The 25,202-nt window shown below is 38.7% G+C and overlaps 1 protein-coding gene across 1 annotated transcript in view; it reads right to left on the bottom strand.

Annotated features, from left to right (window-relative positions):
- LOC125236277 (max-binding protein MNT) overlaps positions 1-25,202 on the bottom strand; it is a 53,719-nt gene that overhangs the window by 10,262 nt on the left and 18,255 nt on the right. Inside the window, 6 exon segments of the mRNA XM_048143000.1 lie at positions 601-662; positions 1,541-1,676; positions 3,917-4,125; positions 4,128-4,150; positions 8,887-9,094; positions 24,811-25,199. Of these exon segments, the coding sequence (XP_047998957.1) occupies positions 601-662; positions 1,541-1,676; positions 3,917-4,125; positions 4,128-4,150; positions 8,887-9,094; positions 24,811-25,198 (1,026 nt within the window). The 5' untranslated portion in view covers position 25,199.

Genomic DNA, 25,202 nt, shown 5'->3' with positions numbered 1-25,202 from the left:
GAATTTTATTCACATAAGATATGTACTGTATTTTTGAATTTTACAAAAAAAAAGTACATTACGATGTTTTAAATAGGCACGAGTTACGAATTTCCTTTTCGCACGTGTATCATACGACGTTTTTCAGTAGAGATGGCCCTCCGAAGTTTCGACCTGGCATATAATGAACTACTTCTCGCATTAGTGCGTAAAAAGAACACCATATGTACTGAAATAGTACATTACGATACAAGTGCGTAAAAAAGGAAGTTACGAATTTCCTTTTTGCACGTGTATCGTACGACGTTTTTCAGTACAGATGGCCCTCCGAAGTTTCAACCTGGCATATAATGAACTACTTCTCGCATTAGTGCGTAAAAAAAACACCATATGTACTGAAAAGGTATGTGTCAAGTGGTGTCGTGACCAGGATTCTGACTGTTAAGTATGTTTAGAAAAAATGAGGACAACTAAGTTAGTTAGTTTTTTACCTTAAGAATTACGAATAAATTAGTATTTAATTTTATTGTTTAATGATTTCTAGATTGACAGATACTCGTAAAGTTATTACATGTACGGTGTACGTATTGATATGAAAAGAAGTAATAAATTTGAACTTACACTAATAGGGATTCCCACTACTTGTCCATTGACTCGATCATCCCTTTCCATTTCTTCATTTTCTGTAAAAACAAAAGAAAAATTCGCTATAACATTATACGGCACTTAATGTTAAATGGGTGAATCAACTTTTTCTTGCCTGTTATTGCCATGGTTACGGTCCCCCGAGTCACGCTGGTTTTATGCAAAATTATGCTACTGAAATTATGCAAGCATGCATATGTAGTCCATGTTTGTAGGTGGCAAATTAAGGAAAGGGCTTGTTAACATCAGAAAAATGCATGTTTGCATTGTTTAAGTAGCATAATTTTGCATAAACCAAACGTGACAGGGGGCCGTAACCATGGCAATAACAGGCAAGAAAAAGTTGATTCAGCCAAATTACATTGAATCATTTGTATGGCGTTTAAATGAATTATTTAAAAAACAGAGACATAATATGATGTCAGTTTATGTAGTGTTTCTTTTTATTTTCCTGTTTAATTTTTATTTTAAATTATTGAAATCCACGAAAAATTTACAAGGTAGTCATTGCGTGTAATTCATAATTTATGTAAGTACTAAAATGTTAATTCTAAAACAACTGATATCAAATCTCCTTTGAAAAACCATTAGCAAAAATAGTACATTTCGATACAAGTGCGAAAAAGAGGAAGTTCGAAACGAGTGGCGATAAATTAAAACACGACCGAAGGGAGTGTTTTAAATCGACACGAGTTACGAATTTCCTTTTCGCACGTGTATCGAACGACGTTTTTCAGTACAGATGGACCTCCGAAATTTCGACCTGACATATAATGAACCACTTCTCGAACTAGTGCGTAAAAAAGCGACCATCTGTACTGAAAAATTCTAAACAATCGTTTTTTCCCAACGGATGCACACTGCCGAAAATAATCTCGTCCGTTAGCTACCAGGGTCGCATAAGCGTAAAGCGTACCAGTGCTCCTCGGCCGAACCGTAGCGCGTACAGACACCTCCCGCTTTAGCGCCGCGAGGCGCTGCTGCGCTGCGATCTTCTCGCGCGCCAGCCGCTCCATCTCGTGCTCGCATTCGCGCTCTTTGCGGCGGAGGACCTGCGAACAATGTACTAGGGTTACAGAACTGTTCAAGAACTACCAAAAGAGGACGAAAACCTTATTGTAAAGAGGTAGAGTCCAAGTGCTGGTGTTTTACGGATCGTAAACATCTTGCAATGACGTCGAAAATTGGTAAACACTGATAAGATTGCGGCTGATAAAATTGGTAAACCCTGATAAGAATAGGCGGTGATGATAATTTAAATGCAAGAATGTTAAAAATAAAGTGTAAACTCCCAAGGACGTCTGTATAGTTGTATATGTATTGCACACGGAACGCCTTGAACTTAGTTTCCGCCTTGCCGACATTCTCAAAAACGTTGACAGTTACGTTCCGTTGTACAAGTATATTAAAAATACCGCGCTGAAGATTTAAACAAGTGAAGTGTTTTAAAACAAATTATTAGTGCATAATATGCCATAAAACTGTTTAAACAAAGTGCTTTAAACACAATAAAACAAAGACTTGGCTTAAAGGACTCGCATCCAGGCCATAATATTAAAAAAAAGAACTTCTTTTCATTACAATCATGACACCATAAAAACAGCTGATGAGATTCGAGTGAAAACTGATGTACTTACAAGATATCTTTGGATTGACTTGACAGCTATAAATGCCATGGGACATGGGACTGTCAACTTGCTTCGTATGTCGGCTACCGTGTCTTCAAATTTTACAACTTAACAAGTCATCACATCATTGCCTGCCACAATATTTAATAAAATGAGGTTGAAAAAAGTATGGCTTCTTATTTGAACAATTTTTTTTTTTTGCTGAAAAGATTCGTAAAATGAAGAATAAGACTAATAAAAAGAAAGTTAGAACAATAGCTTGGGCAATGGTTTGTTTGAAACTTGCCTATCGTTGGACGGGGTTCATTGTTTAACATTTGAAATGAAACATTTAGTTGTCGAAACAAACTGTGCGCAAAGTTGGCAACAATGCTGGAAGCCATATTCGGGAATTGAATTATGAAAGAAGGTAATATGGGTGTTCTGTGGCGAAAGTGGGAGTTATCGCGACCGTAGGGACCAGGGGAGCAGGAATGCGAGGGGGTAAGCCGGTCGCGGCCGGGATCCTACACACCAGAAAATGTGCGTACCTTTAGCTTTGGGAAGGGGAGATTAGGATTATTGAACCCTGTTTATAATTCTAGAGTGTAATGACGGGTCAAAATCAAAGATGGTTTGACCCTTTACTGATACGAAGTAAGACGTGTCGTGTCATATAGGTATGTACGACTGTCCGTTACACGTATTGTGTCAATGGATGGTATGCTATTTCTACAAAGTAAAAATGTCGGGTCCACGCAGTGATCGGTAGGGTAACTTGTGTACACCCAGTATTTGACACTTCACAATATTCGTGACTGCATGTACGAATCTTATTAAAACCCCACCGGATTCGTCAAGGATTTAAAAAGTTACACGTGTCAATGATTAGACATCGCTAAAATCTACAGTTGCCAATTTTGCAACCTTATTTTAAAGCCTTCGGTCTACCTTTAATCATACATATTTAGAATTGTCAACGATTACACATTTGAGCGCTACCATCAATTAACCAACCATCAATCAACCTTATTTGTAACGCCATGAGGTCTATCTACGGATACTACGGTCAAGTTTAGTACGAGTGACTATGTTGGGAAACCCGCATACGTTTCGGGCCGTGTTCTAGTTCGGCGCATGCATCGCATGACGATGAAGGTCTGATGACGTTTCTGTTATCCTTATCATTCGGGTACTTTTTAAAATCTACTGTTAATGTGATAGGCCCGTGGAATGTTGTGGAACATTCTCGACAAAACAACGGACCTAACTGAGATGATAAATGTTTATACACTACCATAGAAAAACAAAAGGTTTCATTTCTCGTAAGTCGTAATGCAAATGCAGAAGTTTGCCGTCTAGGCTACGCCATCTGATATTAGGAGTACTATATTATTTAAGAATCATCTTGCTCATAAAAGTACAAATAAACAAAATCTGCTAGATGAATTGTTCAAGGTACGCTCTCCGATACTTTTCGAGTATCTTAGAGTACTTTATAATGAAGTACCGTCCACCAATTGGCACCCTAGGCCACTGTAGAACTACGTCATAGCATGTCATAGCGATGTTATAAATCATATTGTAAGAAATCTCTTACTGCTTGTCATTTTGACATGGTTGTAGAGTGGCCTAGGGTTCCAATTGGTTGACTGTAAGTAAACAAGATACTTAATATGACAAACCTGTATATATCTAATCGCTGACGCCAATATCGACAGATTAGAAGTCTTCTTGTCATCAGGGGTAGCTGGCAGCTGTCTCTTAAGCAGTTCAAAGCATTCTTTAAGGTGCGCTCGTCTGTTCTTCTCGAGTTTGTTGTGCACTTCTCTCGTGCCGGCGCGGGGGGCGCTACCGCTGCCGCTGCCGCTGCTGCTGCCGTTACTGCCGACGGAGGGGGTGAGGGGATCTGGGGGGTCCTGGGGAGAAGAAGAATCGTTAGTGACACGGTTGAAAATGATGTAAGACCTTGAATATTATGACTATGGTCAAGAGGGCGCTGTTGTTCTGATGAACATATGTGGTAACAGTTCGATTTTACTGAAGAAAATAGTGCAATGAAATTCCGCAAGATGGCGGATATTTCTAGTCAAGCTTAAATAATTTGACGATAACATTTGTTGGTTGTTGTGTCCAGTCAATGTTATTGAAATGATTTTTTATAGTTGAATCCTTTTCACTTTCAAACAGGTCGTCAGAAAGCGTAGATATTTTTCAATTACTTTTCACTAGATGTCACTGTTCCCCCACAAAAGGGTACTATTACTATTGTCGATTGTCAATTAGGTGTTATTGTTATTTCCATAATAGCTTCAATATGAAGTTCAATCTTATCGACCATTATCAACACATACATACACATCCATACTAATATTATAAATGGGAAAGTGTGTGTGTCTGTTTGTTTGTCCGTCTTTCACAGCAAAACGGAGCGACGAATTAACGTGATTTTTTAAATGGAGATATTTGAAGGGATGGAGAGAGACATAGGCTACTTTTTGTCTCTTTCTAACGCGAGCGAAGCCGCAGGCAAAAGCTAGTACCCTATAAATTTACCGCTTATTATGTATTAATTATTGTACTGATATGATAGTGTGTATAATGACGTAAACAGGCGTTTACGCTACTTTAAATTGAAGGCATGTTTACAAAAACAACATAACTAACATTTTTTGCGGATTTGAGTTTTTGGTATCATAGCATTCGTCTAAGCAGGATCTATACGTAGAGCAAAAGATAGTGTCCAAAAATGACCCCAATTGTCCACACTCAGTCCCCAAAAATATACCCATTTTGCAAAAACTACATATCTACATTGTTTTTTACAAAAAGAACATAACTGTGAACTCTTTTTAGTTTACGTAACGTTTTAGGTTATGTAACTGGTAAATAAGTGTACGATTGTAAAAAAATGGAAACAAAACTATCGCGTTTGATGTACGTAATAACCTATCCAGAAGTTTCTTTCACATCTTAAAAATGAGTGGAAATAACATTTCATCCCCAGAATCGTTGGAAAGTCTTACCCTAAAGAATATTGCTAAAATTTTTAAAAATTAAGAAAATGCCCAAGAACTTCAATTTAAAACGTGCTTATGAGTCTTCACTTCCCCTTAATCCTCACAAAGTAGGCGACTTGAGAAAATTGATGCAGTTTTTGGTCAAACCATCGAGCCATCAATTCTACCAATCAATTTTGTATTACGTGTCAAGAATCGTCGTCTCTGGAGGTAGATAACGATGACAACAGCAGCGGATGTGAAGATTAAAGTAGATCCACTAGTTTAGTAAGATAAATGATAGAATACAAAACATAATTTCTATAGAAACTTGTTTTATTTTCTAACAAAAAGAACATAACTAACAAAATTTTACAAAAACAGCATAACTGACGAACTTATTTTTCATATTTTTTCTAAAAATAATTGTCTTTGAGATGTGTAATCGTGTGTTTCGGAACTAATGGCCACTTACTTAAATAACGTATACAACGTTTATGTCCAATAGCTAATATATAAGAAGACATTTAGTTTTTTTCGTTTCCTGTAAATTCATGTCTAGTGTAGTTATGTTGTTTTTGTAAACATGCCTTCAATTTTAAATTACTTACATACATATTAGATAACCATAATAAAAATAATCAGAATCCAGATCTCAAGGAAACTAATACGCAAATACATGTACATTTTCAATTACACAATTATCAAGTCAAAATGCATCAAAAGTGGCAAGAAGCCGTGTCCATCGAGTAATTAAATTACAAATTACGTCGCATTATACAGATGAATGATGCATGTGAAGGCAAGGACTGACGGCCGATTCGGATACTAACGATTTCATATTGATTCAAATTGTAGTTTGATACGGCCTTAAGTCACCCGCTCGACGGTGCTGCCAGTGAATCCGAAATGGAATCAGGCAGGCAAGTATGGTCGCGCGATAATTAAATGATAACACGACAGAGACGGCCCGATGTTTTATCGTTTATCGCGCGACCATGATTGCCTGGCAGGAGTTGAATAAGTTATTTATTTTGCTCTTACTTATTTATACCAGAGAGGTATCTAATAGTTATATATAGATAGAATGCTCTTTATGAGCTCACTCACTTATGGAGAACAACTGTACAAGCGCCTGTACACGAAGAAATCCAGATAAGACGCGAAAATGGCATTGGATTGGACACAAAAGCTATCCAAAATGGTCCTCATCTGGAATATACCCGGGAAGCGCAAACTATGCCGCCTTAAATCGACCTGGCGTCGCTCGGTTCAGCAGGAGCTCAGGGTGCTAATAGGCATGGGGTGGGAGGAGGTTACCCAAACTGACCAAGAACTGAGTAAATGGAGAAATATGACTCGAGCCCTACACCCCAGTAGACGGTAACGGGATACAAAGAAGAAGAAGACTCTTTATTGGCACACCTCAGCCAAAGATACAGAAAAAATATATATTCAGAAAAAAGTTATACCTATTCAGAGTTGTCACATTTTTTTTATAGAATCGGCGTTTGATCTCCTCTCACTATCAAAACCGCGAGCGACATCCAATACTCGTGTGCACCCGTGTAGTCGTGTACCCACACCCGTGTAACCATAACGCGTAATATTAACCAAACCTTGACAGCAATCGGGTGAAAAATAAAGCACATGGTACATACTAGATAAAATAAATTATCATTATCATCACAGTTTCAAGTCTTTGACCCAATTGCATTTTTGAATTTGATTCAGAGAACGTCCTAGATTAGTCGCTGCATAAATTCCATGTAAGGTTTGTATTATATTCATGTGAAATGTAATGTGCTGTATTGCTCTGAATACCTAGTTTCAGTTGACGATTCCATTTGAGACAGTATTGTGAAATGGTGACCTTTCTTACGTTTTAGAGGTACCGGATTTAAATTTATAAGAGAATCTGTTTTGATAATCTTTACAAGATTTACGATTAGAAGCAAAATACGCGGAATGTATGCGTGCAAATGTAAGTATGCGTGCAGATCTGCAGATTTGTTTTTTTTTTTAAATGACATTTTGAGTTTTATATAATTATTATATTATTCAGTTAATTCAAATCAAGTTTATAGGGAAATTAATTCGCTGACAGTGATCCGCCTGTCGACGTCACTGTCACTGAAAATACATATACGCATAGAAATAATCTAAGCATATACAGGTAAGTATGTCTTTTCTGCGGCAATGGTACAGCTCTCGACGTAGTGTCAGCGAAACATCTGTTTTTTTAGCTTCTAGTTTCTTTAAAAATATAGCGTTTACTACTACTTTAGGTACTACGATATTTACATAAATAAAATCGCTCTCAACCATGTAGTGTGTGTTGAATACTCGTGAAATGGATAATATTTTAGTATGCTATATATTTACTAATTGCTATTTAAACAGTATTATTTACCCAGTGACGTCATTACTCATTACATAACTGTTGCAAAATCACGTAGAATCCTGCGTTGGAATGGAAAAGTAATAAAAATAGTTTCCACAGTTAATAATGTTGTCTATGGCCACAGAACCTTCTAGGAGCTGAGTTGTAACACTTGTAACGGATAGGTGTTCGGAATGCAGAGGTATTTTATACTAGGTAATAATCTTGGTATCAACGCGTTGCGTTTATGTGCCTTTTGAAAGGATCATTTAGTTTTTTTTTTCTACAGTTTCAGATACAATATGTAGTTACGATCCTGTTCAGGGCATATTCAGCGTATTCGGAGTTCAAAAAAGTGAAAGAAAAAATAAATTTACGCGATTTACAATACAAGAATACGTTTTTTTTTGTATTTATATGTTGTTTTTAAAGAAAATGAAATATTTCTGCTGTGCCTACAGGTTGACTGGTAGCTAATGCTTTTTGGCATCAAGTCCACCTTCTGAACTAAAAGTTTTTTCTTTTTGTGAAATCAGTACTATATTTCCACATTTTATAAGGACACTCAAACAGTTGAATAGTTTTTGTTTTTTGTTTTAATTACATTCAGGTTCCCAAGGTTAGGCTAATAGCCTAACCTTGGGAACCTGAATGTAATTCATTGCGTTCAGTGAATATTTTAAACTTGTGTTTTTTTACAACACTATGTATGACTGTTACAACACTTGCAACAACTAAATATCATTTTACATAAAAACAAACAACGAAAACAGATAAGAGACGGGGAATTCCAGTTTCATATGGAAAACCTGATGACAATAATAACATGGTAAGAACTTATGGAAAATTTCCCTTGTTCCGATTTTTGATAGTTTCTTAATTTGCATGAGATTCATGAGATAGATGTATTTTTCATTGTTACGCGTTCCATTTTATAACTTCCTGACTTAACAAGTCAAATGAGAGCTTGGAAAGTTTCCCGATTGCTTGTACATTTTAAACGTGCGTGGCGTGGCCTATCTGGTTTAGTCATTCTGGTATTTTTTTCTTTTATTAGACGTTCCTTTAACGTTAGAATACACAGGAGGATTATTTAGTAAATATTATGGCTTATATGTGCCTTATCTCAGCAAAAAGTTTTCCTAGCCTCAACAAAAACCGAGCATAACAAGAAATCGTTGTCCTATCCAACTCATTCATACTCTGAACCGGCCGTCACGCCTAGCCGAGTCCCCCAGCTGTTTCGGACAGCGGCGGTACTAGGAGCACATACCCATGGCTGGTGCTCGTCGTTCGCGGCCTGGAATGTTCTTGTACGAAGTCGAGGGGCGCGGGCGGCGCGGGGGCGGGGGCCGGCTCGAACACGAGCGGGACGGGGGCCACCGGCACCGGCGACGTCGGCCGCACCACGCCGTTGCTACGAGCCGTCACCGACAACCCTGTCACCACTCGCACCGACACCGGCGACTTCGGCTCCTCCTCTGTGAACAAATGAAACGTCATCATCAGTAAAAAAATACCCATACTGTTAAGTAGTAGACCGTAGGCCGTAACCTCTAACTCTAAAGTACAATAATTACACGTAAAAACAAAGTTTAGTACAAATTGTCAGTTTCGAATTGTTTAGCGCTGGACACCCTCATCTGCGGCCGGCAGGTTGTCAAACCCGTGTCAGCCGCTCGTCGACGGCTGCAGTGCGAGGCGGCAAAGTACCAGGCGAGCATAACAAGGCTAGCGTTCAAAACAACCGAGCTAATGACATCTGAGTATCAGCGCAAGCGGGACAACGGTACGAGCGCAACACGATTACGTGGCGCGATAAGCGAAATGGAGCTTTAAAGTCTAGGGTTTTGATTACAAAATGTGGTGTAAGCGTGGAATCAGTCACGCTGCATTGGCGAGCTGGATGGGAGATAGCGGTTAGTGTTGTGTGAGAAGGATAGAGAAGGGGGCGTGTCGCCGGGCACGAGCTGACGTCAGTACATGTGGTTATGAGCGCGTGCCTGTGATTGACTCGTGTTGCCAAGGCGCGCCGAAAATCAGCTGCTGGCCAGAAAAAACCGGCCGCGCGTAAACGACCCGTCGATACGATAGTTGCCACTTCGCTGCGTAAACAAATCGATTTAGAATCGAATATGCCCATTATATGGTTTTAATTAATACCTAGGTATGAGGATGACGTACGTAGCGACCCACTTTAGATTAGCTGTTATAAAACACTACATACTATCTACAACATTATATGCTATATTATGTGTGCTGAAAAACCCCGAGTACTTTATGCGACCGTAAAAAGAAATAAGTACATATGTACGAAGCATACGTAGGTACCCGTATTTGAACGTCTATCAGGCAGGTGGCATCGAACGGGTTAAAATTACAAAAGTGCAAATTAAGAATAAATCTATTATTTTATTTTTCATTCTACTTCGCCATTCAACAAACTAGAACCATTCTTTAATAACCTAATATAGATTATTTATTGTAAATCATGCCGCTATTTCGATAAATAAAACAACAGACTAAGAGTTTTCTGATCTAAAATTCTATTGCCCCCGAATATAACAAATACAGAAGTTATTGACCGCTTTATTTAAGCTTTAATACCACGAAGTCAAGGTTTCTGACCTTAAGACTTTGACGAACTGACTTCATAGAGCTTCAGAAACAACTTATGAAACGGAATATCCCATCTCTGCAATCTTTACGTAAACCTATGAATGACCCTTCGCAGAATATTTTGGCTTCTATCTTTGTCCGAAACTTTGAGGTCATTAATGGCTTCACTCAGACATAGGCTACACGCATTGGTTACACGGGTCACCACGGGTGTATTGTTCATATCGAATTGTATGGTACCTACTAAAATACACGGGTTCTAGACTCGTGTTTACGAAGATAGTTCGATAGACTATTACAGAGCTCTGTAGAGTTTACGCCGTGGCTTGCGTGGGCGACGGTCGCGCGATGGTCGCGCGACGGCGATGCGACGCATACGAAATCAAACCTTATCGATATGGAAGTATGAGACGCGACGGCGTAACATCAAGACAATCTATTACAACTGAATTTCATCAATTAACTGAGAGTTGAGGAACCTACAGAAATCTGACAATACGTGGTTAGTTTTTTTATTTATTTGGTATATTAAAATATGATTTTAACCCTTTCCTGCATACGAAGCCATTTATGGCCGACATGATATTGAACTCTATTGACAACTACTATAAAGTGTAATGATTGCGCTAGATTATTTTATAGCTTTTGTTTTAAAAGATGTCTTCATATTTCATAATTTTATAGTGACAATGCGTTATGAGCAGTTTTTTCTATAGCAGTTTCCTTTCTGAATCTAATTTACCGACTTCTACTTTTACTTACAAAATTATACTTAGTTTTTAATTTACATTTGGCATTTAACAACAACAAACACGATGCTTCTAGAATTCCCCACATGTTCTCGACATTTTACGTAGTTTAACTTCCACGGTGGTAGTCCGTCGGATCCAGACACCAGGGGAACAAAGATGTTACGCAACGCGGATTTACGTCACGGCGCGTGGGCTAGCAAGGGGTTGGACACCAAGTTTTACCGATAACTTACTTGAAAAAGTCTATGGGTAATTGAAAACTTACTCGAAAGATGCACGTAACGTACAGTCTATGCCTCTTATGCTACCTTAAGAGCGCTTTCAAAAAATCTGCTTGCTCGCATTTCGACGCCGGCGGCGCTGGCGTGCGCCTGTGTGCAGACGCACACTATAACCAGAAGCATAACGATTGTAGCCTGCGGTACAGACATAGCGTGCGATCCTCTTCGAACCAACCTTACGTGCGGCTAGAGCGAAAGGGATAGCATTCATGGTCGGTACCGCCACGCCGTCAGTAGCGTTGCGGACTAACCATTATTGATACTTGCGTAAAAACACCACCATATATATTATATATTTGCATGCATGATTTCGTACATAAATACTTGACCTTTTAGTTTAATTATTAAACTTATCACAGTTTTTTTCTATTAAAACGTGTGTATGTGTAGCCTTGGAAGAAATAAATTAAAAAACTTTTATAATATAATAAATTGTGTATATAATATTGTCTTCTGTCACCGCGATAGTTACTCATGAAATAAATTTATGGAATCAGATTATATCGCGTATAAAGAATATAATCCGTTTTCTTAGTTTTATTTCATTTTGTATATGATATGTTTTCTAGGTTCTTTTCGGTGAAGGAAAACATCGTGAGGAAACCGGACTAATTCCAATAAGGTCTAGTTTACCCTTTGGGTTGAAAGGTCAGATGGCAGTCGCTTTCGTAAAAACTAGTGCCTACGCCAAATCTTGGTATTAGTTGTCAAAGCGGACCGCAGGCTCCCATGAGCCGTGGCAAATGCCGGGATAACGCAAGGAAGATGGTGATGTTTTCTAGGTACATATATATAATGGAACTAAGATCGGTTTTCTTTAATTTTAAGTAGTTTTTTTTATATTTAAAATGTGTTTTTAGGGTTTCGTAGTTAACTAGGAACCCTTATAGTTTCGCCATGTCTGTCTGTCTGTCCCTCCGTCCGTCCGTCCGCGGATAATCTCAGTGACCGTTAGAACTAGAGAGCTGAAATTTGGTACCAATATGTATATCAGTCACGCCGACAAAGTGCAAAAATAAAAAGTGGAAAAAATGTTTTATTAGGGTACCCCCCCTACACGTAAAGTAGGGAGTGATTTTTTTTTTTTCATTTCAACCCTAACGTGTGATTTATTGTTGGATAGGTATTTAAAAATGAATTACTGAAATCGTTTTTTGATAATATTAATATTTTCGGGAATAATCGCTCCTAAAGGAGGATCCGGCAGACCTCGCCGGCGATGGCGGGATAACTTGGACTCCTTTTTGACAGACTGGCCAGTTTTAGCTCAAGATCGAGAAGAATGGAGAAAGAAGGGGGAGGCCTTTGCCCAGCAGTGGGACACAATAGGCTCATAATAATAATAATAAATAAAGGAAAAAAAAGTGTGTCCCCCCTCTAACTTTTTAACCATATATTTAAAAAATATTTACATACATACATACAATCACGCCTGTTTCCCAGAGGGGTAGGCAGAGATCACGGATTTCCATTTACTACGATCCTGACAAACCACTTTCGCTTCACACACTTTCATAACATTTCTCATACACGCTCGTCGGTTTCGAGTACTTCTGACCTGGCCTTTTTGCAATATTTCCCCGATTTGATCAAGAAAAGTTCGCCTAGGTCTTCCACTACCAACTGACCCTTCCACTCCTTTTTCATATACTTTATTCGTTAATCTCCTCTCATCCATCCTCTCTACATGCCCAAACCACCTTAACATACCCATCTCAATCTTTGTCACCACATCTACATCCACTCCACACTTCTCTCTTATCACGCTATTTCTGATCCTATCACTCAACTTTACACCAGCCATGCTTCTTAACGCTCTCATTTCTACGGCATTCGCTTGACTTTGAAGTCTTTTCTCCCACACCCAACTTTCACTACCATACATAAGTGTAGGCACCAAAACTCCTCTATGCACCGCCAGACGTGCTTTTTGCGACACTTTCTGGCTGCCCATAAAAGCGTTTAGTGCTCCATTAAAAATATTTAAAAATCACAAAAGTAGAACTTTATAAACTTTCTAGGAAAACTGTTTTGAACTTGATAGGTTCTGTAGTTTTTGAAAAATATGGAAAACTACGGAAGAGCCGAGCGGCTATTTACCGGCCGAGAGCGTGTCGGGACTGTCGGGCCACGCTCAGTGTAGGCATAGGCACTGAGCGTGGCCCAACACGCTCTCGGCCGGTTTTTAAATATTATGTTGTTTTAATTGCATGGAGCACAGGAAGGTCCACATCTATGTATTAGTTTTTTGTAAGAAAATACAACTCTACGCTACGCCTACCTGCTTTAGTTGACTGTTGACACACTGAGACAGTGGATGCGCCAGAGTATAAAAGAGTGATTACCATCTCTTGTCAAAGATCTTGTTGAGACGAACCCAAACACGAAGTGGTTTCAAGACCTGGTCGTGGAATACTCTTGACTACCTTCCAGCTTCATCATCAGATCCTGGGTACCATCTCTTGTCAAAGATCTTGTTGAGACGAATCAAACGAGCCCAAACACAGAAGAGTTTCAAGACCTGGTTGTTGAATTCTCTTGACTACCTTCCGGCTTCACCATCAGATCCTGGGTACCATCTCTTGTCAAAGATCTTGTTGAGACGAACCAAACGAGCCCAAATACGGAGTGGTTTCAAGACCTGGTTGATGAATTCTCTTGACTACCTTCCAGCTTCATCATCAGATCCTGGGTACCATCTCTTGTTAAAGATCTTGTTGAGACGAACCAAACGAGCCCAAACACGGAGTGGTTTCAAGACCTGGTTGATGAATTCTGTTGACTACCTTCCGGCTTCATCATCAGATCCTGGGTACCATCACCTCTTGTCAAAGATCTTGTTGAGGCAAATCAAACGAGCCCAAACACAAAATGGTTTCAAGACCTGGTTGATGAGAACTCATGACTACCTTCCGGCTTCATCATCAGATCCTGGGTACCATCTCTTGTCAAAGATCTTGTTGAGACGAACCAAACGAGCCCAAACACGAAATGGTTTCAAGACCTGGTTGATGAATTCTCTTGACTACCTTCCAGCTTCATCATCAGATCCTGGGTACCATCTCTTGTTAAAGATCTTGTTGAGACGAACCAAACGAGCCCAAACACGGAGTGGTTTCAAGACCTGGTTGATGAATTCTGTTGACTACCTTCCGGCTTCATCATCAGATCCTGGGTACCATCACCTCTTGTCAAAGATCTTGTTGAGGCAAATCAAACGAGCCCAAACACGAAATGGTTTCAAGACCTGGTTGATGAGAACTCATGACTACCTTCCGGCTTCATCATCAGATCCTGGGTACCATCTCTTGTCAAAGATCTTGTTGAGACGAACCAAACGAGCCCAAACACGAAATGGTTTCAAGACCTGGTTGATGAGAACTCATGACTACCATCTGACTTCATCATCAGATCCTGAGTACCATCTATTGTCAAAGATTTTGTTGAGACGAGTCAGTAACCTAAAATGATATTCAATAATAAATAATACTTACTAAAAATATTAGTCAAGTTAATTAGTTACCAAAGTCGTCAACCCAAGGATCAAAGTTTTCGGTCGCAGTATACATGCAACAGTACAGCCAAACACGCACACAAGTGCGGTTTTGGACACGGCGGGTGCCGCACACAATGACAAAATAACTTCGCGATCGTCGAGCCGCGTGCGGAGCGGACTAACATACGTCCTGCCTCTACAAGCTCTGCCGCGGTACTGACATCGCAAGCGCGCGTAACCGGTAATAAGGAGGCATTTTTAAAAAATCGTCAAAAATATTAAATTGCAATTAATAGAAAACTTTTGCATAAAATCTGTTTGAGTAAGCGTTGCAGATTATTTTTATATTAAAACTACTTCAAAAACACGTAAGATTTCGAAGAAATTGACACTTATTCTGAGGTGATTTCTGAAACAAATTGGATTCATCATATCCTCATTTACTCTATTCTAAAGCCTTATAACAAAGAAGTAGTCTCAGAAGATTGTAGTACAGGATATACATAATACAAATTTACCACTTGAAGCATTCAGAACTATCCAAATTTTACAAATTAGACGGACTAAGTCAGCACTTTTCGCGGGTTTTCCTAAACATGCACCAGAAAAAAAATCATAATTAATTAAGTGAGTTAGTTTTTAAAAATCCAGTCTCACAACATGTAAGTTAAGAAGATGTCCTAATCGAATCCTGAACTTAATAAGTCTTTTAGATGACAGAAAGTGTAGTATTTTGCCGACTAAAACTATCAATTTTACATTATTACGACGTTTTCGTTGAATGCCCTCTTAATACGCGATAGTAAAGAAAAGCGAATACGGTACCCCGTAGGTACGGGTAATTCAAGGTACCCGTGCTAATTTCTTCGAGTGTAGTAGGTAGTATGGACGTAGGTATGGATATCATGGATCAGAGTTACCTAGTTTTCAATAAGACGACATACTCATCCAAATACCTTTAGTCCTTAAAATCTAAGACATTATTTACGTTTTTGCTAAAATCATTTTCTGGAGCACATCAAGTGTCACTGACAGTCACTTATATCGGTATATTTTACTTTTGTAATATAATTTTCTCTGCACCTAGCTTTCCTTTTACGAGTAAATTGCTTGCGTGGGTTGAGGAAAATAAGATATTTTATTAACAATTCTCATCCTGAATTCTTGTATACTCAATTTCGTCCCTTTACATAAGATTGTCTAAAAATAAAGCCCGTATAATAGAATTTCATTGTCAATTGTAAATTTTATATGTACTTAGACTTACGTGCGTAGACTCTATACAATAAAATACGGTGATAAGTAACAGCCATTTTGGTTGTCTCTCTGGTGATAAAGGTTTTGGTTGTAGTAGTAGTAGTAGTCACTTTATTGTGTGTACAAAAGTTTATATACTATGTATCTGTGTCTCTATGTGTGTATGCGGTCTCTATGATATGATATAACTATATTCATTTTTTATCAATATTCTGAAGTTAAATTTCTAGATGAATAATGTCTAGTCTCTAAAATAAACAAGTAATAGTTATAATGATAATGATTATCAAAAATGTTAATATTATAGATATTTTATGGCGTGTTTGCAAAATTCATAATAAGTATCAAAAATGTTAAAGATAGAATGTATAGATTCGTATTAAAGTAGGTACATTCGCTACGACGAGCGAGGCACCCCACCGCCAACACTAACCTACCGCACTTCATTTTGACGTCTGCCATTTAAAAGCGCCCCTTCTCTATATCCCTCCAAGCTCATTCGGATAGGAGGATCATAGGATTGTTTAAAATATATGACGTTCCATAACTAAAAAGGCTTCATGTGCAGGACTTTTTTACCAGAGTTTCAAATCGAATTTCACTTGCAGCCTGGAAAAAGAGTGGAAAATAATAGGGACGCCACCACCGTCCTATGGAAACCGTTTTGCATGAGACAACCATTCTGATTCTGATAGATTTTGTCATTTTTCAATGAGAACAGCAGGAAGCATGGTCGCGCGATAGACGATAAAATATCAGGCCGTCCCTATTGCACTTACAAATAGTGCGATACGGACGTTGTAAGTGCGATGACGGCCTGCTTTTTTATCGTCTATCGCGCGACCATGCTTCCCGTGCAGTTAAGAGAATTAGAATTAAAATTTTGAAAAAACCCCCGGCCGCGACATTGTAGACCGATTTTCATGAAACATGGCTAAGAACACTCCCGACTAACTCAGCTTTCAGACAAAAAAAAAACTAAATCTAAATCGGTTCATCCGTTCGGGAGCTACGATGCCACAGACAGACACACACACAAACAGACAGACACGTCAAACTTATAACACCGCGTCGTTTTTGCGTCAGGGGTTAAAAATTTAGTTCCATTTCTACTCCTTTTTGCCAAACTGTAACGGACACTTGACGCATTTTTTTTAATTCGCATATGACGTACAGAAGACGAAGGTTGCCAAAAGATTGAAGATTATGGAACCTACACGAAGGCCACGGCCCTTACCCGGCTGCGTCAGCACTCGCTCGCTTTCGGGTCAAGGACTTGTTTCGGCCTTGATTCGTTCCCGGGTCCTTATTCGTGAAAATTGATTTTTGACTCCCACTTTGAAGAGCTATACTTCGTTTCTTCTAAGATTAGAATTATCTGTCAAACGGGTAAACAAAGAAGCAGTGGTCATAGACCTTCCTTCTTCGATTTCGGCCGATACCACTGATTTCTTGGAACTTATAACTTATAATAAGTGTACATAAGTTCCAAGAAATCAGTGGTATCGGCCGAAATCGAAGAAGGAAGGTCTACGACCACTGCTTCTTTGTTTACCCGTTTGACAGATAATTCTAATCTTAAAAGAAACGAAGTATACATAATGTGAAAGTATACAATAAATTATGTAAAAGTAAATCAAGGGGATACAGAAAGCTGTAGATCCTTAATTTTTAACCCCCGACGCAAAAACGACGGGGTGTTATCGTCTGACGTGTCTGTCTGTCTGTCTGTCTGTGGCATCGTAGCTCCCGAACGGATGAACCGATTTAGATTTAGTTTTTTTTGTTTGAAAGCTGAGTTAGTCGGGAGTGTTCTTAGCCATGTTTCATGAAAATTGGTCCACTATGTCGGAGGGTTTTTCAAAATTTTAATTTTCTGGTTAGGTTATTGCTCTTGGAGACGTCATTCTAGTCAAATTGTCATCACTTTTTACAGTATCTCTCCCGTACTGTGAGCAAGATGCGATTGCGATGGTATCAATAAAATACAAATAAATTTCTAAACAGCTTCTGGACATGCTCGTGGCCACTAAGGTGGTATTTTGAATCCTTATTTTATTCCCCAGTAAAGCAATAAAGAAAATATATTATCATCGTTAGCCTGCGATCTCGTGAGAAAATGATTGCATGCGAAATTATTAGTATTAAAAGATTTGTGCATCCAAAGGATAACCGGTCGGAAGGCATCCTTGTCGATGGAGCTACAAGCGAACCTGTTAAACACGGTTATTCTGGTCCGCACGCCGCTCCGAGGTGCGAGTGAGACATGCAAATGCGGTTAGCCAAATCTCAAGAGTTGGAAACATAGGCCATAATAAGTAAGAATACACCCCGAAAGTGCGAATAAAATTATCATAAACCCCAAAGTCTGATCAGAACAGACTAAGGTATGACATAGCAAAATGTTCTAACAGTCGACAGGACTCGTATCACAATATTTTATTCGCACACCGGAGCATCATCCGGATCCGCATCCAATATGCAAGTTTTTTTAATCTGACCAACGATTACATACAATTATTATGAACTTCAAGGTCAAGTTATACTAGCAACGTTCAGGCGGGTTTTATTTTAGTAAAATACTTAGTAAGTAGTGGATCGAGGTATCGGGGCGGCATACCTAAACATGCTATTATCACAGAATATATAATAGTACAAGTACAGAAGGCTCACTGCTTTGATGTTTACGAAATGCCGCCTTTTTAAATACCTACAAAATTCTTACAAAGAAACGAGCCGCACGTGCGCGGCGTCCGGCGATAGGGTTACCTATGGATTAAAACGAATTAATACTCACATAAAATGTTATACTATTATATTCAAGTCTTGGGTACTTTCTAGGTATATATACTGTATTTATATATTTTTGTTCAAGTTCCAGCATTACAAGCCTTATTGAACTTTTTCGTGGGACTTAATTAGTAGTAGATCTGTGTAAGAATGTCCTATGGTATTTATTTTATTCATGATGTCTATTTAACTAAGTATTATTAGCCATTCGACACGCGGACATCCCATATGAACCTTAAAAAAACTCGCGACGTAAAGTAACAATAGAAACTATAGAAAGTGCGAACGTGCATTCCGTGAGAACGCGCGCCACCCCTGAGTAGGCCGCGAACTCGCGGCCGCCAGGATGTACTTATAGCGCGGCGATAGAATCGCGGAGTGAGCCGCCCCTGCTATTATATATTCTGTGATAGGACTAATACATACTAACAATAAGTAGGATGGCCGAATATCGCTAGTAGTAAAAATTAAACAATTGCATATAAAGATCAGGCCCCGCCCAGAAAGGTAGTCTGGCTCACGCCAATACGCAAGAGCGATAGAGATAGATAGCTACGAAAGAGATATTATCGTGAGCGATTGTGCATTCGGCTACGCACACTGGAAACTATTTTGAATACAACAAAATAAACAAACAAAATGCGTGTTGAACAGAGAAAGTTCGCTCGAAAATCGTTTATAATGTCATCGCAACGCACCTACACTTACTCATAGACCTCATAGTGCACTTAGCGAGTTTCATATCTAACACGGTTACGTGTACAAATCGAATATTGCATGCCCGCCCCGTCGTGATAAGCGCGGGGGTACACGGGTGGGGTATACGGGTACCCGGGTACGGCACGTGACCGCGCGTCACGCGTCCCGGCGAAACTAGCGAATGTGTTAACTCTCTAGCGCTTCTGCGGTGCTGGTATTAAGTGCACTACAAACATAGTTTCTTGGATTGGGGGGTGATTAAAAAAGGAAAGAAGAAAGAAAGAAATTAATTAAAAAAAGAAAGAATTAAGAAGATTAAATCATGAAAAAATATTTGTAATTTTAGCTGAAAATAATGGTATTCTGTCTCCAGAATTTCATTTAGTTTTTCATTATAAAAAGTAGATGTTGTTTTTGTGAATAAAACGGAAACTAGGCAAAAAAGTAGTAACAGTAAAGAAAATAATGAATATTTCAAATTTAGCAGTAGGAGACAAAATACTGACGGTCACAATTTTAAAAAGAATAATAATTACTGAATCCAGTAGGTAAATTACTCTCTTAAGAAATCCTTGAAATCGCAGTAAATAAATTATATAAATGATAGTGTCAATAACCTACGACTTGATAAACAAATATCAGTTTTTTATGTAAGCAAGACAAACAATGCCACGTGTCGCGATAACAAATCATGCCATTTGTCTATAAAACACGACTTTTTATTTATCGTGGACGAGCAGGCAATCAAACCAACGTCTTCAACTTACGCGGCTAACGTCCTTTACCACTAGACCACCCGTCCCAAGAAGAAAAAGTCAAACTTGAGCAAAATTTAAAAAGTTTTGAATATTTTACTTGATAAGGTATCTAAGCGTCAAAGAAAATGACATTAAATGTATGGAGAAAGTGAACATAAGAATCAAAAGGTATACATTTTCCGTGACGTTCTCACTATCTACTAAAGTAATGATAACCTGACATAATGCTTTCATTACACAACAGTCGGGATTGTTGCCATTTTTGGCCACATCAAGCGCTGCGATCGTTTCGTTTCTTGCCAAGCGCCCTACATCCGGAAAAGGTCTATCTCTCGACACAGGCTTAAAATATTTGTACCTCAGTTTTGACAATATTAATATTAGCGCCATCTAGCAGAGAGCCAACCAAAGATGGTAGTCTAGGCAACCGTATCATACTCATCTGACTTCTGACTGTTCTGAAGTACGTTTTTTCGCAGACTTTAGCTAGTTATTCTTTGCATCTAGTAGTAGTAAATCACACTTTAAAATAGTATTTAGCTTGAAATAGCGTGTTATTAGGAATGTTAATTACTCAATACTCCGAAGTCTCCGAACCTGTTAAACTACGTTCGAAACGCATCGAGTGTCGCCTGCGAGCGTTGATAAGATAAAGAAAAACACAATAAATGGCCCGTTTAACACGAACATTGAGACTTGTTGACGTAGTATTGATTTAAATGGTGAAGCAATACATACAAATTCTCGCTCGTATTCCCTAAAGGGGTGGGCAGAACACATGAAACTGCTCAAGCTTCACGTAAGGGTTTGAAAGAAAAATAAATTGAGATATTAACAGTGACAAGTTGCCAGCCCATCGCCACATCACAATTAAACCCATATCCTATTGTCGACTTCTACGACAACCACGGGTAGGTAGTGAAATTCTGTTGAAGTATTATAAAAATCCATATTTGCCCATATATTACATAGTCCTTAACGATAACTTCTATTACGATTATTACGAAGCGATCATCTTGCAAGTGAAAAATTTTCGCGACCTTGCAAACTCCGGACTCCGGAGTAAATTATTTAGGGCATTGACTCAATGAAAATATTTAATCACAAGCTATACTTTTCGTTGAATTAATTATGGGTAGTGATTTACAGGAAAATGCTAAAAATAGCCCTATAAAAACAATATCTTTGGTTACGTAATAATAAACAATAACATTTTTTACAGAAGTAACGGACATCACAACCTTTTCATCACAAAAACTTTTTGCCCAAGTTTTTATACTGTGCCCTACACGTGTAGGTACCGTTTAATACGGTTCAGTTGAGCTGAGTGGCGCCACCAGTCGAGCATGAGGACTTGACGTGAAACTGTCATAATTACACATATCAAAAATATGTGACTGCTATGTGATAGTAGTGTGACTAGTGTTAGCCCCTGATACGACTGTCAGCTGACTCAACTGAGTTGATCAGTGATCACTTTTCCTATTTAAGATTACCGCCTGACACTTTTTTTTTCTCAGAACTTGGGTAGAACTCTCGTGTCTATTCAGCCACCAAAAGTTTGAACACATTTTCCTTTTGTTGGTGATATAATTTATAATCCGCATAAATCCAGAGTTTGAAGCGACTCACTGTAATCTCTAAAACGCAACTCGAGAAGGCCATTGATGATTCAAAAACATGAAGGCAATAAAGGCATCAACGACGGTACAGCACAAACGATGAAAGTTAGGGCCTTGACACGAGCATCGCGAAACGCCCACGTACTACGTACGTACAGCTAATCTCATAAAAACTATACAATTGCGGAGTTACGCAACGCAGCGCGGCCATTATTGGATTACAAGACATTGTCTTTGTGTGCGACATCCGCCATTACGCAAACACATACGTAAATATATCGTCAGTCAATGAACGGTCAAAGCTTTCTTACCAGCGGGGCTAGTACATGATTGGCGCGAGACTGCCGCCGCGACATAGACTACTCGTCCTCATGTGATAAATACAATTGTGAAAGTGAAAGGATCTATGTTGCAGCTAGATACTGTCCAGTCATTTACTAGCCCTGCTAATCCTTCGGCCATCCCATTAATTTGAGGGGCGTATCACGTCTGGAAGAACGTGATATTAAAATTTGGTTATCGGCTTTATCGTTCGTGTATATTCGAGCGATAGAGGCTGATATGAGAGTTTAGGTTTGTGATATACGAGGGCTATCTTCTAATAATTGTAGCAGCTTAAGACTGTCAAAATGGTGAATTCTTCAAGCTCTATGGGATATGTCCCTAATGAGAGATAACAGGAGTACATCGTACGCTAATAACATTAAATCAAGGACAACAGGGCTAAGAAGAGTAGGAAGATAAAGTTCCTACACTTCCTTCCTTAGATGTTATTGGAATTGTTCCAGTGTAACCGAGACGGAAGTTTATGCGTGGTCGTAGTCATTTCGAGGTTAGAGTTACTTGTTAGATCAGGTTTTTAACCCTCGTGAAGCTTCAATAACCAGCTAAATAATAATCATCATACTATATCCAAATTAATATTTCGTAAAATTTGCCAATATGAACAAAAACAAGCTAAACCAGGAAACATCAAACAATACAAAAGGAACAAAAGAGCCGTAAAACTGAATCTGTAAATTCTAATAACTATGGAATATGGATCCATTTTCGTTTTCTTATGTAAGTTATATGCAGTATTATGTTCAGTATACATTATTGATACATATTATTACAAGAAACTACCAAAAATTGCGAAAATAGCGTTAAAAATCGCCAATTTTCAGTATTTTAGCGGCTATTTTGGCGAATGTACTGAAACTAGACAAACTTTGGCGATTCTTGACGCTACTTTCGCAACTTTTTGTAGTTTCTCATAATGATATGTATCAATCAATAACATATACTAAACATAATACTGCCGAATTTTTTTTTTTATCTGAAAGTTGAATTTTTAGGTTTGTATGAGATTTTCAAAATTTCAACCCTAATGCGGAAGCAGAAGATGTTGATTTAAAAAGCCGAAAATTTGCACAAAGGCTTCATAGACTAAGGGGCATTGATTGATAACTATTAGGTTTGCTAATTCCAGAAAAGTGTTTTTTCGCTCCACCCTATTATATATACAGTGTAGTATGTACTATGATTGCTACTTATAATATAACGTCATTAAAGTGGATACAATCATATTTTATTGCTGTAGTTGACCTATTAGTTGACTTATTTATCGAAGCAAGTATATCAGAAAAAAATCGTAAGCTTTAAAACCATACAAATTATGCTTCAGAAACTTAATTTGTTACCAAACCTCATAGCATAGAGCTGTTCAAGTATAAGTATAGGCGTTTTGGTTAATGTTGTGAATTTAATAACCAATTTCAATTGAAGTCCTAAATACCTTAGATTTCATCTAAATTAGAAGCCAACAAGCGGACAGGGTATCAGTTAATTTAGAAGCTATTTGATCGCTCAATTACCTACATACATCAATCAGCTAATTTAATTAAGATTAATTTGTCATCGTAATTGAAAACCTACGTGTTCGCAATTCGATAGTAATGTGGCATGTTAAAATGTCATCGATCTAAGCCTAGGTAATGCTGAAGCAAAGTACAACAAAACACCGAAATCGCATATATGTAGTTTGAAATGACACTACGGTATTGACCTAGTACGAAATCTTACTCAACTTGTATACGTGCGCATATGAGCGTGCCTGGGCCGACCTTGGCGAGAGGTACGCCTTGAGTCCGACCACCGCACTTCCAGGACCACTATTCTATACGCCTCTAAAGTCTAACTTTCAAGCAAACCAGCATACCGTCCCTCAGAATGCGTAGAAAAATTGTTAAAATGTTATACTGGTTGGTATGTTCTGTGGTCTTGCCTGCAATGGGAAGGCGGTGTAAATTCACCGCGGCACGAACCTAGGTAACGCTGCACGACTTGTTTTTATCCTCCTTGCTTCTGTTGTCCTGCTCCCAATGTAGAGCTCAAGGGAGCATCGTGCTGTTTGGCGAGTTGGCGTAAATAGATGTGGCTGGACAACGCACAGGTTAAACCAGAAAAATTGACAAAAATCATGGAGTTTTTGCCGTTTTACACTTGTACTATTATATATTCTGTGGTTTTACTTGGGCGAATACGTTAATGATAATTATAGTTTGAACTGAAAAAGGAATATACGTTTACTTAGGTAGGTATTGCAATACTATACAATATACATATTACAATATATAAATTATAAAAATTGTTTATCATTTAGATCCAACTGTCTGCAGGAAAAAAAAATATGACAATTCCCCCTATTGACCGATTTTAGACAACTCAACTGTTGTTCATTGGAAGATCCTGGAGATAAAACAGACGCCCGCACAAACAAAACTGTTGAAGCATTCAGCATATTGTTTAGTTGTGGTCTTGGATTTTGTTGTGCAAAAACAACACGAGGTCGAATGCAAGGCCGCTGTGGGCCGGCTTGCACGTGCTAGTCAACCGTAACATACGTCCATTCGGATACTTAACTAAGCTCGCTGGAACTCACCTAAATACTCCTTTATCCATTTCTTTTTCGGAGGCGGCCGAACTGTCTGATTATCCTTCGTTTGCTCTTTGGAGGGGGTAGTTTGCGATGACGTGGACGGTTTTTCATCATCAGGAATTCGGGGAACAGTTAGAGCCGTTAACATCTGTTGCGGAAACCCGTAAGCATGCACATGGCCATGTGCTTGGAACTGCTGGTATGCTTTCAGGGTTATCGGGATAGGCTCGACGATCTTGCCGAATTCTGTCTCCCTGGTGTTGATGGCAATGGTGTGGATGGTGTCGCTGTAGTAGTCACTCGGAGTGGCCATCGCGCCGAACACTTCCGTACCGCTCGCGTATCTGGCAGTGCATAGATTCACTTCGGAGGATTCCATAAGAATACCCATTCTA

This window comes from Leguminivora glycinivorella, chromosome 19, assembly GCF_023078275.1.
Source record: "Leguminivora glycinivorella isolate SPB_JAAS2020 chromosome 19, LegGlyc_1.1, whole genome shotgun sequence".
Taxonomy (NCBI): Eukaryota; Metazoa; Arthropoda; class Insecta; order Lepidoptera; family Tortricidae; genus Leguminivora; species Leguminivora glycinivorella.
This window is presented reverse-complemented; position numbering and strand designations above follow the sequence as displayed.